Source organism: Myotis yumanensis, unplaced genomic scaffold (genome assembly GCF_028538775.1).
Source record: "Myotis yumanensis isolate MYYU_CA2020_CCGP unplaced genomic scaffold, mMyoYum1.0.hap1 SCAF_6, whole genome shotgun sequence".
NCBI classification, from domain to species: domain Eukaryota; kingdom Metazoa; phylum Chordata; class Mammalia; order Chiroptera; family Vespertilionidae; genus Myotis; species Myotis yumanensis.
This window is the reverse complement of record NW_027223757.1, coordinates 4,360,688-4,379,087: the sequence shown is the minus strand read 5'-3', so window position 1 is coordinate 4,379,087 and position 18,400 is coordinate 4,360,688. Positions and strand designations below refer to the sequence as shown.

Here is an 18,400-nt window from a genome sequence, read left to right as displayed (position 1 = left end):
CGAGGGGCTTTGGTTGAGAAGGAACTTGAAAAAAAACCTTGAAAATGCATATTAGAAAAAAATCAACTCCTTTTCTTGTAACATTTTAAGAAGATAAATTTGATATCCTTGTGTATTTGTATGTCTAGAAGATGGTCTGGATGATGGGCATGTACATGTTAACTTGGTTCTCTCTAGGGGGGATTATAGTGTATAACGCCGTCGTCATAGTTTTTTTCAATATTTTTATTGATTTCAGAGAGGAGGGGAGAAGGAGAGAGAGTTAGAAACATCAATGATGAGAGAGAATCATTGATTGGCTGCCTCCTGCATGCCCCGCACTGGGGATCGAGCCCGCAACCCAGACATGTGCCCTTGGCCGGAATCGAACCTGGGACCTTTCAGTCTGCAGGCTGATGCTCTATCCACTGAGCCAAGCCAGCTAGGGCCGTCATAGTTTTTTTTTCTCTGATTCTTTAAAACAATGAGCATGAAATCAGAAAAATTATATAATCAGAAAAAATAAATCTATTTTTATGTTTGTATAAAGTTAAATTAAAAAATTATGTGGGATAGAAAAGTAATTCATTAGCTGTGAACTATTTGTCCTTTCATGAAATGAAGCTAATGGATCTGAAACAGGCCTTGGCATGGGCCCTGGGAAAGGGTTGCACGTAGAGCTAATAGGAAGGCTTTACGTTGCTGGCGAGCCAGGGGTTCTCGAAGATGCTGAGGCCGAGGTGGGTGAGACCCTCCTGGCTTGTCACAGAGCCAGGCAGGCATGTTTGTCGATGTGAGTGCCTGACGTGGTCCCTGACACTGAGTTTCTTTCTTTTGTAGAAATGTCTACTCAGAAAAACTTCCTTATGACCGTTAAAGTGGATGGCGTAGCTCGAGATGGAACCACCATGTTCATTCATAACAAAGTTCACAATCGGACAAGGACCCTCTCGTGTAGAGAGGTGAGCATTCCCCGGTCCGTGATTACTCATCATGCCACACCATCACAGACTTGCTTTCTTAAGTAAAAAAGCTCATACCAGTGAGGGTATGGAAAAACCATCTACCTTTATATACTGATACCCTTATAAATGCTTATTAACATACACACATGCCTGCACACCCATGCACAAATACACACACATGTACACAAACCCACTCACATGCACGCACATACCCTGAGTATATGTGGTACCTACTTTTGCTGTTGTGTGACTTGCTGCCTGGTGTGTCTGTGGACTGTGGCTGGGAAGAGCAGCCTGTTGTTGAGCAGGTACCCCAGGTGCAGTGTGTGGCTGTGGGATGGGAAACGCGATGGCCCAAGTGGGGAAGGAGCCTCACTCTTAGTTTTGTTAGCACCGTATTCTGTCAGTCAGAGGAGTCAGACCAGGTCCCTCCTGAGTGAGGAGAGGACATCAGGACGCCGTGGTGGCATGGAAAGCGTGAGGTGCACCAAGACGAGCATGTGTTTGAGTCTAGAGCAGCGGTTCTCAACCTGTGGGTCGCGACCCCTTTGGGGGTCGAACGACCCTTTCACAGGGGTCGCCTAAGACCATCGGAAAACACATATATAATTACATATTGTTTTTGTGATTAATCACTATGCTTTAATTATGTTCAATTTGTAACGATGAAATTGGGGGTCACCACAACATGAGGAACTGTATTAAAGGGTCGCGGCGTTAGGAAGGTTGAGAACCACTGGTCTAGAGTTAGGAGAGCGGTTTTCCTGCTGGGCCTCGTGCCAGGTGCTCTCCTCCAGTCCTCCCAGCGGGCCCACGGGGCAGGATCTGTTACCAGAGCCCATTTTATGTAAGAAGAACCGAGGCTCAGAGTCTGAGGTCAAAGCACGGGCCAGAGTGACACGGGTGCTGAGGAAAGGGGCCAGGATTTCAGTAGGAGCTGTTACTGCAGCCTTTTCAGTGAGGTTCTGGGGAAAATGATGCTCTGTCATCCCGAAGACTGTGCCCTCAGTACGCACGCACACGCCTGGTGGATGGCCCCGGGACACTCGGCCTGCTCGTCCTGGGCGGGAGTATGCAGGTAGGGGAGCCCCTGCTCAGTGGCGGTGATCACTCTCTGTGGGTGCCTCTAACCAGTGGTTCTCAACCTTCCTAATGCCGCGACCCTTTAATACAGTTCCTCATGTTGTGGTGACCCCCAACCATAAAATTATTTTCGTTGCTACTTCATAACTGTAATTTTGCTACTGTTATGAATCGTCATGTAAATATCTGATATGCAGGATGTATTTTCATTGTTACAAATGGAACATAATTAAAGCATAGTGATTAATCACAAAAACAATATGTAATTATATATGTGTTTTCCGATGGTCTTAGGCGACCCCTGTGAAAGGGTCGTTCGACCCCCAAAGGGAGTGCAACCCACAGGTTGAGAACCGCTCCTCTAGGAGATCCTGAGATGGTCAGAACCACGTCCTGAAGGGGCTGGGTCATTGGGGGCAATTGCAGAAGTGGGCCGAGGAGGAAAGTGAGGCTGAGGGGTCTGATGGGCTGTGTGTTAGCTTACACTCCCCTGTGCACGAGTGTGTTTGTGGAAATGTCAGGGTTGTGTTACACTGAACTTTTTTATGCAGGTGCATATGATGAGTCATCTAAAGTAGAGTCTAAGGACAGTAAATCATTTTTGTTTCCAAAAATACCCATTTGGGTCTTTCTTTCTAAGAACTGTGGTTGGCTGGCACTTGAATTTTTCTGGGCTTCTGGCGAGTTCCCTGGAGATGATCCGTTGTGATCATCTGTTGTTGAAATGTGCCACTTCATGGGTCACTGGGTGGGAGAGTGAGGCTTGCTTGCTTTAAAGACATAGCTCCTCCCTGTGCGTTTGCAGAAGTGTGCAGAAATCATCGTGGCGCACCTGGGCTACCTGAACTACACGCAGTACACGGTGACGGTGGGATTTGAGGACCTCCTCGATTTGCCCCTCAAGGAAGTGAACTTCACAGTAAGTGTGCCAGCTGACGCAGAGGCTCCTGGGCTCCCTCGTTTCTCGCCCATTCTTCTGCTGAGTGGCTGAAATAACACGGCACTGAAGTTATGTTATTTTAGATTGTAAAAGACATGTACAGTTTTAAAAAGTTACAAGAAAACCACAAATTTTTTTTAAAGAATTTTTTAGTTTTCACTATACATAGTTATTACAATACAAGGTGGGGCAAAAGTAGACTTACTGATGTTCATATGGAAAATAATACAATAATTAATACATATTAATTATTAATAAGTGAAATCATCTGGCATGTGCCCTGACTGGGATTGAATTGTGACCTCCTGGTTCATAGGTTGACGCTCAACCCCCGGAGCTACACCGGCTGGGCTCCTGGAGGCATTTTACTGGTTAATTTTTTTAAGTTTAATTTCTGTGCCTGCACAAGATTTGACATTGTATTTGCTGATATGCGGTCAGAGTTGGTGCTCAACAATGCTGAATGGAGGAACTGGACCGAAACCTGTAGGCTTTAATTAGGGAGAAGTGACCAGGTCATGAAGTCAGCCTTGTTCCACGTGTCCATTCACGGAATGACAGGGTGAGCCAGGAAAAGACCTGTGGGTCTTCAGAAGTCAGAGTAAAGGTCTGCAGCCTGAGTGTTTGCTGGGATTTTACTCTGTTTATTTCCTTTTACTTATTTCCTTCTTAGTTTCATTGCCTCGTGTCCAGTGCCTTCAGTAGTATGTGTGTCTGTGTGTACCTTTCAGTGTGTCGGGCAAGTGAGTTAAATCTAGTGTCGAAGATTCTCTGCTCTGAAGTGGGTTTTAAACGCCTCAGACGACTTTAATTCAGTGCGTTGCGTGTGGGCTCTGTGGCCCAGTGCCATGCTCTGGGCCTGCTGGTGAACTGGCCGTGGCCCTGGCTGGGTGGGCTGCCTCCTGCCCACGTCAGCACGTGGTGCCTGTGTCCTCCGCTCAGCTCCCTGCACACCTGGCGGGAGTGAGATGAACTTACGGCTGACTCCACGGTACTTATTTGGTTTGAGATGCATATTTTTATGTTTCATTGAGTCTTTTTTAGAACATCCTACCTACTCACAGTTTACATCTTTTTAAAAATCTGTTTCTTTTCGTGGAAAGCTGGTGTTCTCTAATAAAGAGATTGACAGTGTTGTTTTTTATATGAGATTTAAAAGCCAAATGCTCTTATTATGATTATAGACTAATTTATCTGCCAGGTTCATCATTAGTATAACACCAATGAAAAACTATTTTCAGATCTAGGTCATTAATATTTTCAAAGTCTGTGTTCTTTGATATTAAAAGAAAATGTAATGTGTTAAAATTTTAGAACATGTAAGAAAGTAGAAGGAAAGAGAACATTTTAAATTACCTAACAGTCTCATACCTAGAGATTATTTTATTTATTTATTTATTTATTTATTTATTTTAAATCCTCACCTAAGGATATTTTGCCATTGATTTTTAGAGAGAGTGGAAGGGAGGGGGAAAGACAGACAGAGAGAAACATTGATGTGAGAGAGACATATCGATGGTTGCCTTCCGCATGCGCCTCAATGGGCTGGGGACCAAGCCTGAAACTGAGAGGTACATGCCCTTGACCGGAATTGAACCTGTGACCCTTCAGTCCTCGAATGACACTCTATCCACTGAGCCAAACCAGCTAGGGCTACAGATAACTATTATTAATAATCTGGTGTACTTCCTTTTTTGTGTTTTATTATTTTAATTTTATTTTTCAACTACAGCCGACATTGAGTGTTAGTTATTCTGTGTTAGCTTCAGGTGTACATCATAGAGGGTAGACACGTACTTCACAGAGCGGTCTCCCTGACATTTCCTGTCCGTCTTCGCCCACATTCACAGTCATTACTGTGTGTGGCTGCATGCCCTACGCTGTGGAGCACTTCCTTTCAGATGCATTTTTCCTCACTTTCCATTTTAGTGGAAGACTTATGACCCTGCATTTTCCCAGATGGAAATTTGGTTCCGGTTCGTCTTTGTGGTGCTCACCTTCATTGTCACTGTAAGTACCGCTCACCTGACAGCCACGCCAGGTTCTGACAAGAGCAGAGTCAGTTTGTGAGTTTGGTCATCCAAGTGCAGACCCCACGGGCAGTTTCTCTGAGCTCTGACACACTATACGCGCCGCATGTGTGCTCGGGTGCGCAGTGCGGGCGGTGATGCGGTCTCTGTGGCAAGGACGTCCGTGTCGGAACAGTAATCCCAGGGCGCTGACCTGTAGGCAGACCCGCATGTGTGGGCACTGACCAGTGCCACTCCCCGTGCAGCAGGAAGGCGCCGGGTTTGCGTGACCTTTCAGTGCAGGTGCAGCCATTCCTGGCTTTCACGGCTTTCACCTTTCCGTCCTGGGCTTTTCGGGAGTGAGGCCCAAATGAGCGGGTTTGGAGGTGCAGGCTTTGGGCTGGTTTGGGATCTGAGCTCAGTGTCCACAGCACAGTATGACTTCGGGGGAAATGCCTACCCTTTCCACACCGGCAACCCCCCGGCGGCCGGCCAGTGGGGTGGGGTGGGTAGATGGAGCAGGGCGTGTGCCTCACGCAGTGACCGCGCCGTCTGCAGGGCGGCATCGTGCCCCTTGGCTGCCGGCCCTGTGCTGGCAGAGCGTGTGACTCAGGGAGCTGTGCGGTGGTGTCCACCCCAGGTGCCACCCAGGAACACTTGGTGCTTTGCAGACGAGGCGCATACAGCAGGACACAGCTTGTGGGGGGGACGTGAGGCGAGTGCCAGGCGACAGTGGCTGGGGCCTGGGTGTGGCCAGGACCCAGCCACTCAGATATGCAGAGCAGGGGATTGTGGTCTCAGGCCACGCCCAGGGCTTCCTTCGTGACTGACTGCAGAAACCACCACTTATAGTTGGTCAGTCAGAAACCCTTGCTGTTTCTGGAAGCATCTCTGGTACCTGGGATTCTGCTGCACAGTCTGGGCCCAGAGAACAGGCCTGAGAGAAAAGGCCTGGGCCTGACAGACAGACTGGAGGACATGCCTGTCGGCCAGGAGCCCACATTGTGAGAATGTGATTGGCTTGTATGACATTGTAGGAAACACAAAACAGAAATACCCCAGGCCCTAACTCACACACTACATGATGTTTAAAGCAGGTCAAAGAGGCTTCTCCCACAGGCCACTGCACCTTCGTTGGGGGTTTTGAAGATATAAACACATCCTCTGACCTCAGGTGTAGGCCTGGTTCCCTTGGCTTTTCCTCTGGGAACCCAGTGCCATCTGTCGTGTTGCCTTGCGTGGAGCATGTGGCCTGTGCCCGGGGGAGCTCTCTGTGTGGCTCTGTTCCCCTCCTGCCCCCTCCTGCCCATCCGATCTGGGCCCCTTGCAGCAGTTACCATCTCGTCGCAGTTGTCACTGGTGGTCTCAGTAGTGAGTTCAACAAGGGCTGACTGCGAGCTCTTGGCTGGACCGGGACCATGGATCTGGGAGATGGCGGTGCTCAGCGGGAGCAGGCACGCAGTGACGAGGCCGCTTCCGTTGGCAGTGCCTGTTCGCACATTCCCTCCGCAAGTTCTCCATGAGGGACTGGGGCATGGAGCACAAGTGGATGTCCATTCTCCTGCCTCTGCTGCTACTTTACAACGGTAGGTGCGCTTTTATTCCGGGCTTTCCCCTTTAGAATGGAGGGCTGGGAGGCATCCTCGAGGTGGGCTGGTCTGTCCCCCTAAGTGGGGGGGGGAGGGGGAGTCAGGAGGGGGATGCCTCGAAGGCACAGGCAGCAGCGCCCCCAGCATGTGAAGGATGCTGTAAGGATTCGGAAGATGCTGGAGCTTTCACAAATGAGTGAGTGCAACTCGGACAGGCTACAGACACGGCCTCCTTGGGACTTGGCTGAAGGCTGCGAGCCCTGCCGTCTGTTCCTCTTCCCTTGCCCAGAGCTGCACCTCGGGATTCCTGGGCCTGCGGGAGGCGCGGGTGGCGGGAGCAGACGGCGTTCTGTAACCATCACAGGGCCCATCTGCTCGTTGGCTTTTAGGTTTTTTGAAAAACAAAACGGCCTTTAGTGTACCCCCTTCTATCCCTGCCTCTGCTTGCAGACCCGTTCTTCCCCCTCTCCTTCCTGGTGAACAGCTGGGCGCTGGGGACGCTGGACGACCTCTTCCAGTCCCTGTTCCTGTGTGCCTTGCTGCTCTTCTGGCTGTGTGTGTACCACGGGATCCGGGTGCAGGTGAGCCGCTGCCCTAGCACTGCTGGGGGCCAGGACTCTGCCCATGCCTGCCTGCCTCTGGTGGTCATCCCTGCCCGCTTCCGTAGGTCATCCCTGCCGGCCGCTGGTGGTCATCCCTGCCGGCCACTGGTGGTCATCCCTGCCCGCTTCCGTAGGTCACCCCTGCCGGCCTCCGGCAGTCATTCCTGCCGGCCGCTGGTGGTCATCCCTGCCGGCCGCTGGTGGTCATCCCCGGATGAACTTGGCCTTGGGGGCCTATCTCTAGCCTTGCGGTCAAGAGAAGCATGCACCCATGCAGAAATGGTCTCAGTGTGTGCGACCCAGTGGCGCCCTCTTAGGGTTAGTGGTTTGCTGAATTACTAATTTCTCTATTTCTTACTCTTTTTTGCTTTTTAGGGAGAAAGGAAGTGTTTGACTTTCTATTTGCCTAAATTCTGCATTGTCGGACTCCTGTGGTTGGCTTCGGTCACACTAGGAATATGGCAGACGTGAGTATTTTTATAACGCGTGAAACTTGTCCTGGACAGCAGCTGGCATGTGGATGGATCTGAAGTCTGACTGTGTGCTGTGCAGCATCCGGAAAGGAATGTCACCCAGTCTCAAGACTCAGTAGGGCGACTTGACCTGAGGATTCCATTTTGCTAGAATGGCATGTGGAGAGATCCACGATTCTTCTAACCTGGGATGGGAAAGGGAAGAGGCGTGTCCCTCTGGAGGCCTCCTCCAGAGAGGCCAAGGCGTCATCTGTAGGCGTGGCGCTCAGGTCGCTCAGGTCGCGCCTGGCTCGCCACGCCAACCAGGTGTCTTAGCTGCTCCTTTGGCTGCACCCTGAAAACTTCCCGTGTTTCTAGGTATTTCTGTGCTTCTGTAGAATTGTACCACTGCAGAAGCCTGTGGGTTTTCTGCAGAAACTAGTTCCATTTTGGCACCTGGCACATGAGACTTCGTAGCTCACACTTTCTCCCCTCCCTCTCCCTGCCCGCCCGTCATTCCAGCAACCCAGTTTCACTTTCCAGTGATGCAGGGAGTTTACAGTTACTTTACTGCTTTTTGTGTGGACTCATCTGCTTCCTGGTGCCCATTTATCACTGAAAGGTGCCTGGAAACAGCTCTTAAAATTGCAAGAGTAATAACAGTATAGGGGTTTTCGAAACGAAAAACACTCCAACTTTTCCATGGTGATACTGTGGACAGTTATGCTAGCAGCATCATCTGCATTGTCTACATGAGAGTTAGGATTCCTCAGAAATTTAGGATTACTTTTTCAAAAGCCTTCATCTAAGTGAAAATATAAAAATAAAAAGTGAACTAATTATTAATCTATGGTTTCTTATAACATATTTTTAGAGTTAATGAATTGCATGATCCAATGTACCAATATCGCGTTGACACAGGAAATTTTCAGGTAAGGATTGCTAATGAAGCCTGCGGATTTTTTTTAAATGCCATTTTTTAAAAAAATGACTGAATTTTGTAATTTAAATTGTGCTGTTGACACAAACTTGCTAACCAGCTATTTTGGAAGGGCTATAGGAAATTCATGTGGAAAATTTTGAAAAATGTGCTTGAGTAGTCTGAAAAATAACTCTTTAAAAGCTATGCTGTTACTCCCGGTCCTTGGCTTATGGCTGAAGCTCCAGGGCCAGGAAGTGTCTGACTGTAGGGACACCGTGGGACAACTAAGGAAAGGTTCTGTTCATTTGTTCTCTCATGCGGAGGTTTCCAGCGGGAGAGTGGCGGCAGGGCCCGGCTCCGGGAGGCGCCGTCCTGAGATCTTTCCTCTTCGAACCAGGGCCCACGCATTTTCACTTTCACGGTCAGCCTGAGTGTGTCCTCTCGGCTCCACGTGCTGGCGCCTCTAAGAGTCCCCGAGTCGTGTGCCCCAGGGGCACGGAGCCGAAGCTGACCTTGGGTGGCATTAGCATGTCTCTGGGCACACTCCCTCCAGAGCTTCCTGTGAAGCTCTTTGTGGGAGTGGCCACAGAGAAAGAGAGCAGTTTAGTGGGTGATGCCGTGGGAAAGGTGGCAAACCTGTGTGGAGACTCGAAGGAAGGAGTGTGAGTATCTGATTCTTCACTCGAACCCAGTGGGGGTGCCAGTGGCCTTTCCCGTCAATAATGGATCAGTGTGAGGAGTTCTGAAGGTCACTGAATGTAAGCCTTACGAACAGCATGCCATGACCTTTGCCCTCGAGGACAGGTGACCTTGTGAGGAGAAAAGCACAGAAGTAGAGGCCGGATTGCTGAGGGTTCAGTGCCCACCTGTGGACGGTGGGCCCAAGGGACGAGGGTGGTGGCATCTTTGCTTTGTCCTTTTTCTGTCATTGAATCAGCCTGCGGACACGTTAGTAAGTGTATGGGGAGAGCAGCACCTTGAGCTGGAGTGGGGAGGCGTTCTGGGCCAGGGAAGCCACTGTTCCCGGGTCACGTGGGGACAGCCATGCCCAGCAGGGAGACGGCGTCAGGCAGGCTCCTGTTACCAAGGAAACACTGGTCAGACTTCCAGGAAGCTGAGTAAAGCTCCAGACCCATGACCGATCTCGTGGAATCCCTTTATGTTATGGACAAGAAAACGAAGCCCAGACGAAAGTCACAGTTCTGACGAAGGCAGAGCAGCCCCCTGGCCTCCTGACTGGCAGGCCTTTGACCTGGGGGCGGGGGGTGCTGGCCCTGAGAGGAAAGGGCAGGGAGATTGGGGCCGGGGCGGGGGGGGGGGGGGGGGGGGGGGGGGGGGGGCTTAGAGCTGGAGGAGGAGCAGCACCACCCACCCTGCGGAGCCAGGCCTCACCGCCTGCCTCCCCACCGCAGCTTCTAACCTCAAAACAAAGTGTTCTTGTTTTTCCTGCAACAAAACTACAGAATTGTGGATTAGACCTAACGAGACGACTTCCTTCCGCCCCAGGTCGAGAGAGATGAGAGTTGCCTGAGGGATTCTGTCTGTCTTTGACACGTGCCATGACCTTTGTAGGCAGGGCAGGCAGCCAGGCCTCCATCCGGAGGGCGGAAGTAGGACTGCTGACATCTGCTGAGCGCCGCTGCGACCAGCCCCGTGTGTGCGGGGCTTACCGCGTGGAAGGGAAGGAGTCTGGGTGCTCCCTCAGCTGGTCAGCAAGGGATGGGTCCTCGTGGGGCCACTGTGCTCAGAGAGGGCAAGGGCTGAGCCTGGGCAGGGACAGTCGGAGCAGCGGGAGCGCTCCTGTTCTGTGTTGTGGGGCGACCTTCAGGGCTCCAGGTCCTTTCCTCCTGCGGTTGGAAGGCGAAGCCTCAAGACCTGCTCCTACTCCAGTGCCGTGTTGTTGCGTTCCAGGGAATGAAGGTTTTCTTCATGGTGGTGGCTGCTGTGTATGTCCTATACCTTTTGTTCCTGGTCGTGCGGGCCTGCTCGGAGCTGCGACACATGCCTTACGTAGGTGAGCGCCACTTCACAAGTGCCCAGTGCGAGGTGGTCAGGGAGGAGTGGCTGGAGGCCACCAGGCAAGTGACCTGGAGGGGGAAGATCCAGAGGGTCCCTGGGAGCCAGACGGCTGAATGGGTCACTCTGGGCCATGGGGACGGAGCCTTGGCCAGCGCTGGGGGAGGCCTGTGGGCTGGAAGCGAGCTGGGCCCTGGGAGAGCGTGGGTTGGAGCTGCCTGGATCCTTCCAGCAGGCACCTTACGGAGGGCCCGGCTGGGGCGGTTTCTTAGTCCTTGAGTCGGGAAGTCACCGATCTCGTGGGGTCCTATCCCCCATCTGTTACAAGTCATGTGGCCATGGCCTCGCCGGGGCCTGCCTTCTGGCCCCAGCATCACTCCTGGCTCGGCACTAGCAGGTTTCAGATCGGAGGGAAGAGGGCTCTTGTGCAGGGCTGCGCTTTATTTCCGGGCGAGACGGAAGTGGAATGTATTTCCAGGGGGTTTCATGGGGGTGTTCCTTTCTTTTTCAGATCTCAGGTTAAAATTTTTGACTGCGTTGACTTTCGTAGTGCTTGTCATTAGGTAAGAAAACTTTATTTCTCAAAGAAGCAAACTGTGCATGTTAATCTTACTCTTGTGGTGTCTTTTCTCCCCTGTGACGGTTCACTGGCATCCTCCCATCAGATGTGCTCTGCAGCTCAGAGAGCACTGGCCCCTTGGAGGGTCTGAGGCCACAGGCGAAGGGACCCGATTTACAATTTCATTAACAATTGTCCGGCTGGGCTGCTTGTGGAGAATTGAGCCCACGGAGGGGAGGGGCAGAGCCTGGCTGTGGGGCTCACCTTAGCAGAACCTCTGTTGCCACTTGTCAGGGCAGGTGTCTGACAGGGAATCACTGCCCAGGGATGTGATTATGGAGGAGCGGACGTTCCTCGGGGAGCCGGTCATTAGGAGATGATCTTGAAAACATGAACCCAGGGAGTGAGAGGAGGAGGGGATGTGCTGAAGGTGACCTGCAAGGCCCCGATTCAAGACCGTGCCATGGCCAACGTCAGGGTTAGCTGACTGTCCCAGCAGCTGGCCCCTGCACCTGAGGCCACACCCTCGCGGCAGGGGACAAGTTTCCATGCAGAAACAGTAGTGATGAGACTGTATCTGTTAATAGGGCGAATACAACAACTTACACGAAGCTAGTGCTGTTTATTCCTGTATCTTACATATTTCCCTCCTTTTTTCCAGCATCATCATCCTTTACTTGAGGTTCGGAGCACAAGTATTACAAGACAACTTTGTAGCTGAGCTGTCAACTCACTACCAGAATTATATCCTTTTCCTCGGGCTCAGTGCTTCTAGATGGAGTGGTTAGCAGTCAGGTCTCTGAGCACCACAGAGGCAGGTCACCTTCTGGGCCTGTACTGCCTGGGGCGCCTGGGGTCCCAGCAGCTGGCCCCTGCACCTGAGGCCACACCCTCGCGGCAGGGGACAGAGGTGTGCCTGCCTGGCCCTGCAGCTCAGGCTCGCAGGCTGAAGTCAGCCCCAGTCACCAGGTGGATTCAAGCCACTCCTGGCCTCTCTCACCACCACCCAGAGGCCTCCAGCTGCAGTCCGTGTTGTTGGTAATGAGGACAGTTTGAACCTGTCTCCAGGGAGGGCTTGTAAACCTGCGAGGCCTTCTTGCATTCCTGCGTGGGTGCCCGTGGGTGCCCGCGGCCGTGCCTCCGCAGGGAACTGTCAGGTGCGTGAGGCTAGGTGTGTTTCCCATTCGGTATTTGTGACTGAATTTCACACTACACTTTTATCAGCTTCTCAAAGCGTCTGTCATCCAGAAAAGGGGTAAGAATGACTGCTTTGAGGGCTGTTTCCACCTCTCCATTTCATTCTTGATTCACCTGTGTGGCCTTCCCGCCCTTCCCTGGGTCACGGGTCCTGCCTCCTCGGAGGTTCTGGGGGTAACCTGTTCCTTGCAGGTAACCTTGAAAGGTTGCTGTAACCTCTGGCCATGGGCTTGTCCTGTGGTGGCCAAGGTCTGGGTTAGGGGGCCCAGGTACTGGCGGTCAGTGGCAGAAAGGGCTGGTGGGTAAGGAGCAGACAGACTGACAGCACAGACCCGACCCTTCCGCCGCCCGATATGGAGCGTTCCAGGTCTGCTTGCTTCCCTTGACGGTGCCACCAGCTGAGTTCTTATCTTTCTATGGCTTGTTGAACTTTTACCTCTACACGCTCGCCTTCGTGTACTCTCCATCGAAGACCGCCCTGTACGGTAAGCCGCCGAGTCAGACGCTGGAAGTTCAGGGCCCATCTCCCGGCTTTCCCTCCTTCCCGAGCAGAGAGAGAGGAGGTCCCTTTAAGTGTGAGCTCTGCGACTCGGAACACGGCAGCTGTGTGTGGTCAAGCACAAGGTGAAAAGCGTGTGTGAGGTGCCAGCACGAGCGTCCTGTCCGCCTGCCACAGGCCATAGTCTGTTGAATGCTAGTGCCATGACCCCCAGGAGAGAGTCACTTGTACAGCCCTCCTCCCGGGAAGCAGAGCCAAGGGCAGCCGGCCCATGGGAGTGGACAGGACCAGAGCTTTCTGGAACCGGGGCAGGGCCTAGCGCAGCTGTGGGCAAACTACGGCCCTCGGCCGGATCAGGCCCGTTTGAAATGAATAAAATTAAAAAAATAAAAGACCGTACCCTTTTATGTAATGATGTTTACTTTGAATTTATATTAGTTCACACAAACACTCCATCCATGCTTTTGTTCCGGCCTTCCGTCCAGTTTAAGAACCCATTGTGGCCCTCGAGTCAAAAAGTTTGCCCACGGCTGGCCTAGTGTGTCAGGACCACACCTGACTCTTATATCCCGTGAGTTCTCAAAGCATCTCCGTGAAGAGGCTTGTTTGAGCTTCACGGCAGCTGTAGAGAAAGGTGCAGCTGGGCCCGTTTGCTGCAGGCCCAGGGACGGAGGGGAGGGCAGGTGGGCCCCCTGCTCCCTGTGCACTTAGGGCAGTGGTTCTCAACCTTCGCTGCACATTAGAATCACCTGGGAATCTTTAAAACCCTGATTTCTGGGCCTCATCCTCCGGAAATTGTTTCTTTGTTACTAATGTTGTGGCCCCATCCCATAACAAAGAAATGGAATTTCCAGAGGATGAGGCCCAGAAATCAGGATTTTAAAAAGAATCCCAGGTGATTCTAATGTGCAGCCAAGGTTGAGAACCACTGACTTAGGGGAAGGACCGGGAGGGAGGCAGCGCCCTCCGCTTGTGGGCTCCCGGGTGCCCAGCAGTGCTGCTGCCCTGGCGGGCAGGTGAGAAACACGCTTGGGGCACAGAACACTGTCCCACTCCCACAGATAGTAGTGGTGGAAGCTGGGCTTGAACCCAGCTCTGTTCAGCCCGACCTAGGACGGCATCCTCTCCGGGCTAATGCCCTAGAAAATGCTCTGGTTGTTTTCAGAGTCGCAGCTGAAAGACAACCCTGCCTTCTCCATGCTCAACGACTCGGATGACGATGTCATCTACGGGTGAGTGCACGACACCTGACGGCTGTCCCGGGGGCACTCAGCCTGGGCCTGCGTGCGCGTACCGAGCAGGTGTCAGTCAGCCTCAGATGATTTTCAGGGTGTCCTAGCACATGCTATAGCTGGCGGTGTCACGTGGTTTTGCTCCCACGTTATCCTGGCTGAGATTGAATGGTGTTCCGTTTACTCGACACCCAGCCAGTGGTGACCACAGGAGGCCAGTGCTTTCTGGATGGTGGGGGTGTGGAGTGGGCGCTTTCAATTGGCGATAGAAAGGGAGCGAGTGAAGCTATGAGATATTGTTAGAATGGCGTGTCGTGCGGGAAAGAAGCCGTCCCAAGCGTATTAGTAGCGAAGGTCTCTTTTATAACAGGAGTGACTATGAAGAGATGCCCCTGCAGAACGGCCAGGCCATTCGGGCCCAGTACAAGGAGGAGTCTGAGAGCGACTGAGCCCTGGGAGGGCAGACGTGGGGGCCTCCTGCAGTGGCCTCCTGCCCTCCGCACCTGCCCTCCCGCACCTGCCTGTGTGCGACTTGTCTTCTAGCAGAGATTTCCGGGTTCTTATTTGTTTACATATTTTTTAGAGGAAAACCAAAACTGAGGACCAAGTTGAACGTTGGGCCAAATTTCTTGTTAGGGTGGCTGCATTTATTTGGGAAGAGAGGCGCTGACACAGCCAAATTCTTTTTCAGAGATTTCAGATGAGCGAGAGCTTGTCCTCAGTGGTAGGAAGGGAGTGACTCCTGTTTTTAGAAGAGAGAATTATGTACTTACTTTAAGATGATTTACTAATCCCACGCTGGTGGGGAGCCCTTCTGCAGGCCCACCGCATGGCAGCGTTCCCTCCCCTGCCCGTGGTGCGTTTTCTGACTGAACTCCAGGGAAGCCTGTGTGCACGCTGCCTCTCGGGGGCAGTCTCTCCCCAGTGAGTGGCTGGCGCTCTCCCAGGACAGCAGCTCCTGTTAATGTGAAATAGGAAGTAATGGCTCAGGAGGGGAAGGTGGGTGGCAGGTCCCGCCCTTCACCCACCAGGGCAGAACGGTGTTGGGGCGTTCGAGGAGGGTTTGATAGGGTTTCCAAGGGAAGAGCAGGTAACTGACAAGTTGCGGCTCTAGTGGGAAAGGTCTGGCTGCCATACGTCTCCCAGGGGTTGTGTGCATATGTGTGCATTTGTGTGTATGATGGTCACATCCATGGATCTGGAGGGATGGCCCTGTGGTTGGGGCAGGAAGAGGTGTCCGTTCAAGTCCAAGGAACAGCACTTTCTGCAGCTCTGCTATGAGGACACCCAGTAGAGCTTTATTTTTTTAATAAAAGCTAAACAAATGATTGACATGTGACATTTCAATGGCTCCTCACTTCTTTACTGCCAAAAGCTTTTTAGTTTCTTATTTGGAACTAGATGAAAGGAAGCAAAGCATTTTGGATGGTTTATGGAAGAACCTCTTTGGATAGAAGGTAACTTGTTGGGAATGTCTCGCCTGGCGGTCAGTCCCCTGGCGGCCGCCGTTCCTGTCCCACCGAGCACCCTGGTAGACACCCCTTGCTTCTGCTGTGACATGCTTGGAAAGGTCTCCAACTGCTAACAAGCTCGTGGCAGACACCGATTGGCCTCCTGGCAGATGCAGAGGTTGGGTATGGCTGTTCGCTGTGCAAACAGGTCCTGCACGGCCTTCCCCTGTGCATGAACTCTCAGCTCACCTCACGCTGAGCACTGCCCACTCCGGGCAGTGCTGGGACCGCCTAGAGGTCAGGAGGGACTGCTCATCACTTCAGACCTTCCTTTTTAATTTAAACATCAGTGATAACATACCTTTAATATGGATTCCATTTATGTTTTTAAAGCTCTGTAAATATGAATGTTTGGATTACAACTGTATTACTGCAAGGGTAATTCAGGTTTACATGGTTTTTTATATTTGCAATGGTGTGTTACATTTTTTTATTCTGTGTGCTCAGAAGTGTTGGGAAAAATTTTGTTACCAAATTTTACAACCTCTATTAAGACTAACTATAAATAATGTTATGTAAATTGACAAAACTTACTTGTTTAATAAATGTATCCTAGTATGTGATACAGTTTACATTTTAATTATAAAATAATTGTCCATAATTTGGAACACTGTTATTTATCAGTAAGTGTAAATTTGAGGCATTTAGTCACATAACTTAGAACTTTTTTTTGGCCTGTACTGTAACCATAAACTGATGACTGATATCTTCATATATTGATTCATCATGGTGTCAAGTTAAGGAAAGGAACAATATGGGCATATTTATTTACTTTGTGTAACTAAGTTGGAAACAAGAAAAAACTTACAAAAGAAAATCCTTAAGGGAAACAAATCACGCATTTTCAATTTCCCTTCCTGGTGTATCATACATATCAACATACTAGGGGCCCGGTGCACGGGTTTGTGCACCAGTGGGGTCCCTCAGCCTGGCCTGCGCCCTCTCGCAATCCGGGACCCCTTGGGAGATGTAGTAGTGTGCGAAGCGGGAGGCAGCCAGGGAGGAGCCCGAGCCCTGGCTGGGCCCTGCACTACTCCTGCTCATCCCAGCCCCACTGTGCCTGCCACAGCTCGCAGCACAGCTGCGCTCGCCAGCCATGAGCATGGGTGTCTGGCGCCCGTCAGTCAGCTGAGTGGCACTTCTGCTGTGGGAGCACACTTACCACTAGGGGGCAGCTCCTGTTTTGAGTGTCTGCCCCCTGGTCAACGTGCATCAGTGACTGGTCAAACAGTCAACCGGTCGCTTAGGGTTTTATATATATAGATTATATACTCCATGTAAAATTTTGCTTAAAGTATATTTAGCATATACTATATGTGCCCTAGGTGTTAGATTAAGACACTAACGTCTGCCAGAAACTTTAAACAGTAGCAAGAAATTATTTTTTCTTTGGAGCCTCAAAGTTTTGCAAATTTAAATTATAAAGTCAAAGGGCTAACTTTAGTTCTTCCATGGTAACCGCTTGAATAGCATCATCTTTGGGTAACTTTTTATGTTGGTCCCATTTAGGGCGACCTGGAAGATGACCACAGGTATTTCAGTTTTCCTCGGGAGACTGTCATTATCTCTGTGGACAACAGTTCCTCTTGATTTATTATTAAATCATTACTGCAGTGAAGTGATGTGGTTTCTCTCTCTTAAGCCCCATTTGAAAGGCTAGAGAAGGCGATATATAAAATGGATTCAAGGTCAGTCCTGTATAGGATTACAGATTGTAGTAAGCTTAGATACATTATGTACACCAGCCCACTAAATGGGGAGATTTATAAGACAAATGTCACCAGCCTCTAAATTTTGTGAAGTATTTACTAAAGGTATAGTTATGGTAAATAGGTTATAATGTGGGCAGTAACTTACGTCCTGGAATCCTTTTCACAAGGAACAACACAGACTCCAATCGAAGGGATGATTAAAAGGGATGCCTACAAACACTAAAGTATACTTAGGTATTTTAAGGGTTTTAGAAGGCAGTTGCCTTAGAGGTTAGACTTTCAAAAAAAATCTTTTCCCCAGGCCAAAGGGAAGTTGCTTTAGTCTGTGACATCTTGTTATCCTGTTTATCTTGATTTCACATGTTTTAGATATACTGGTAACTATACCATACTCTGAAATACAGAGGGTTTTTCTGCTACTGAAAACTGCCTTTTTACAAGACGACTGTATTTGTAAAATAAAACACACTAGAGTTAAAGCTTGAAAGGGTAGAGCTGCGAATTAGAGCTTAGAATTGTCAGTGGGCACAGTAAACCCGATCACAGAATGAGCACTGTAATCAGTTAAAATGAATAAATGTTTATTTATGGCAAACTTTGGGAGTGGCTTCATTCTGAGCCTACCTTTTTGGTACGTGTATGTTTGTAATATTTGATCCTTTTTATTACGTTGGTTTGCTCTGCATGTAGAGTTAACTTGATCTTTCATACAGGAGTGCTTTCAGGACAAGAGCAGGGTTTTTTTCATTTCAGCAGGTGAACATGGAGTGTGTTTTTATTGCCAAGATAATGTGGCCCAAGGATGAGCACAAAGATGAGGTCACAAGACCAGGGTTTGGGGCCCAGCTCCTTACTTACTTGGATGTAACTTTAAATCAAGCCAATAACCTCCAAACACATTTTCTATAAATAATGGTGTTAATTGTTGTAGATAAAAAACGAATGATTGTGAAGGCATTTTGCAAGCCCTAAAGTACTAAAAAATTTGTGTATGTGTGATTGCTACTGGAAATGAGAACACGGAGTACAAGCCGTAGTGCTGCAGATCTGAGCCGTGTGTGTGCATTAGAGCTCCTGGCTAAGGGAACAGAGTCAGTGGGCCCACTTCCCACCTGAGCTCTAGGAGAGGGAGC

At 50.4% G+C, this 18,400-nt stretch overlaps 1 protein-coding gene across 3 annotated transcripts in view; it reads left to right on the top strand.

Annotated features, from left to right (window-relative positions):
* Nucleotides 1-15,383, top strand: part of TMEM181 (transmembrane protein 181) — a 37,422-nt gene extending 22,039 nt beyond the window's left edge. For all 3 annotated transcript variants that reach the window (XM_070417397.1, XM_070417398.1, XM_070417399.1), the window contains exons 5-17: nt 820-941; nt 2,833-2,946; nt 4,897-4,977; nt 6,463-6,562; nt 7,016-7,146; nt 7,543-7,634; nt 8,494-8,551; nt 10,453-10,555; nt 11,069-11,120; nt 11,778-11,860; nt 12,709-12,798; nt 13,978-14,044; nt 14,415-15,383. In XM_070417397.1, the coding sequence (XP_070273498.1) occupies nt 820-941; nt 2,833-2,946; nt 4,897-4,977; nt 6,463-6,562; nt 7,016-7,146; nt 7,543-7,634; nt 8,494-8,551; nt 10,453-10,555; nt 11,069-11,120; nt 11,778-11,860; nt 12,709-12,798; nt 13,978-14,044; nt 14,415-14,493 (1,172 nt within the window). In that variant the 3' untranslated portion in view covers nt 14,494-15,383. The remainder of the gene's footprint in view (nt 1-819; nt 942-2,832; nt 2,947-4,896; nt 4,978-6,462; nt 6,563-7,015; nt 7,147-7,542; nt 7,635-8,493; nt 8,552-10,452; nt 10,556-11,068; nt 11,121-11,777; nt 11,861-12,708; nt 12,799-13,977; nt 14,045-14,414) is intronic.
* The last annotated feature ends 3,017 nt before the right edge of the window (nt 15,384-18,400 follow it).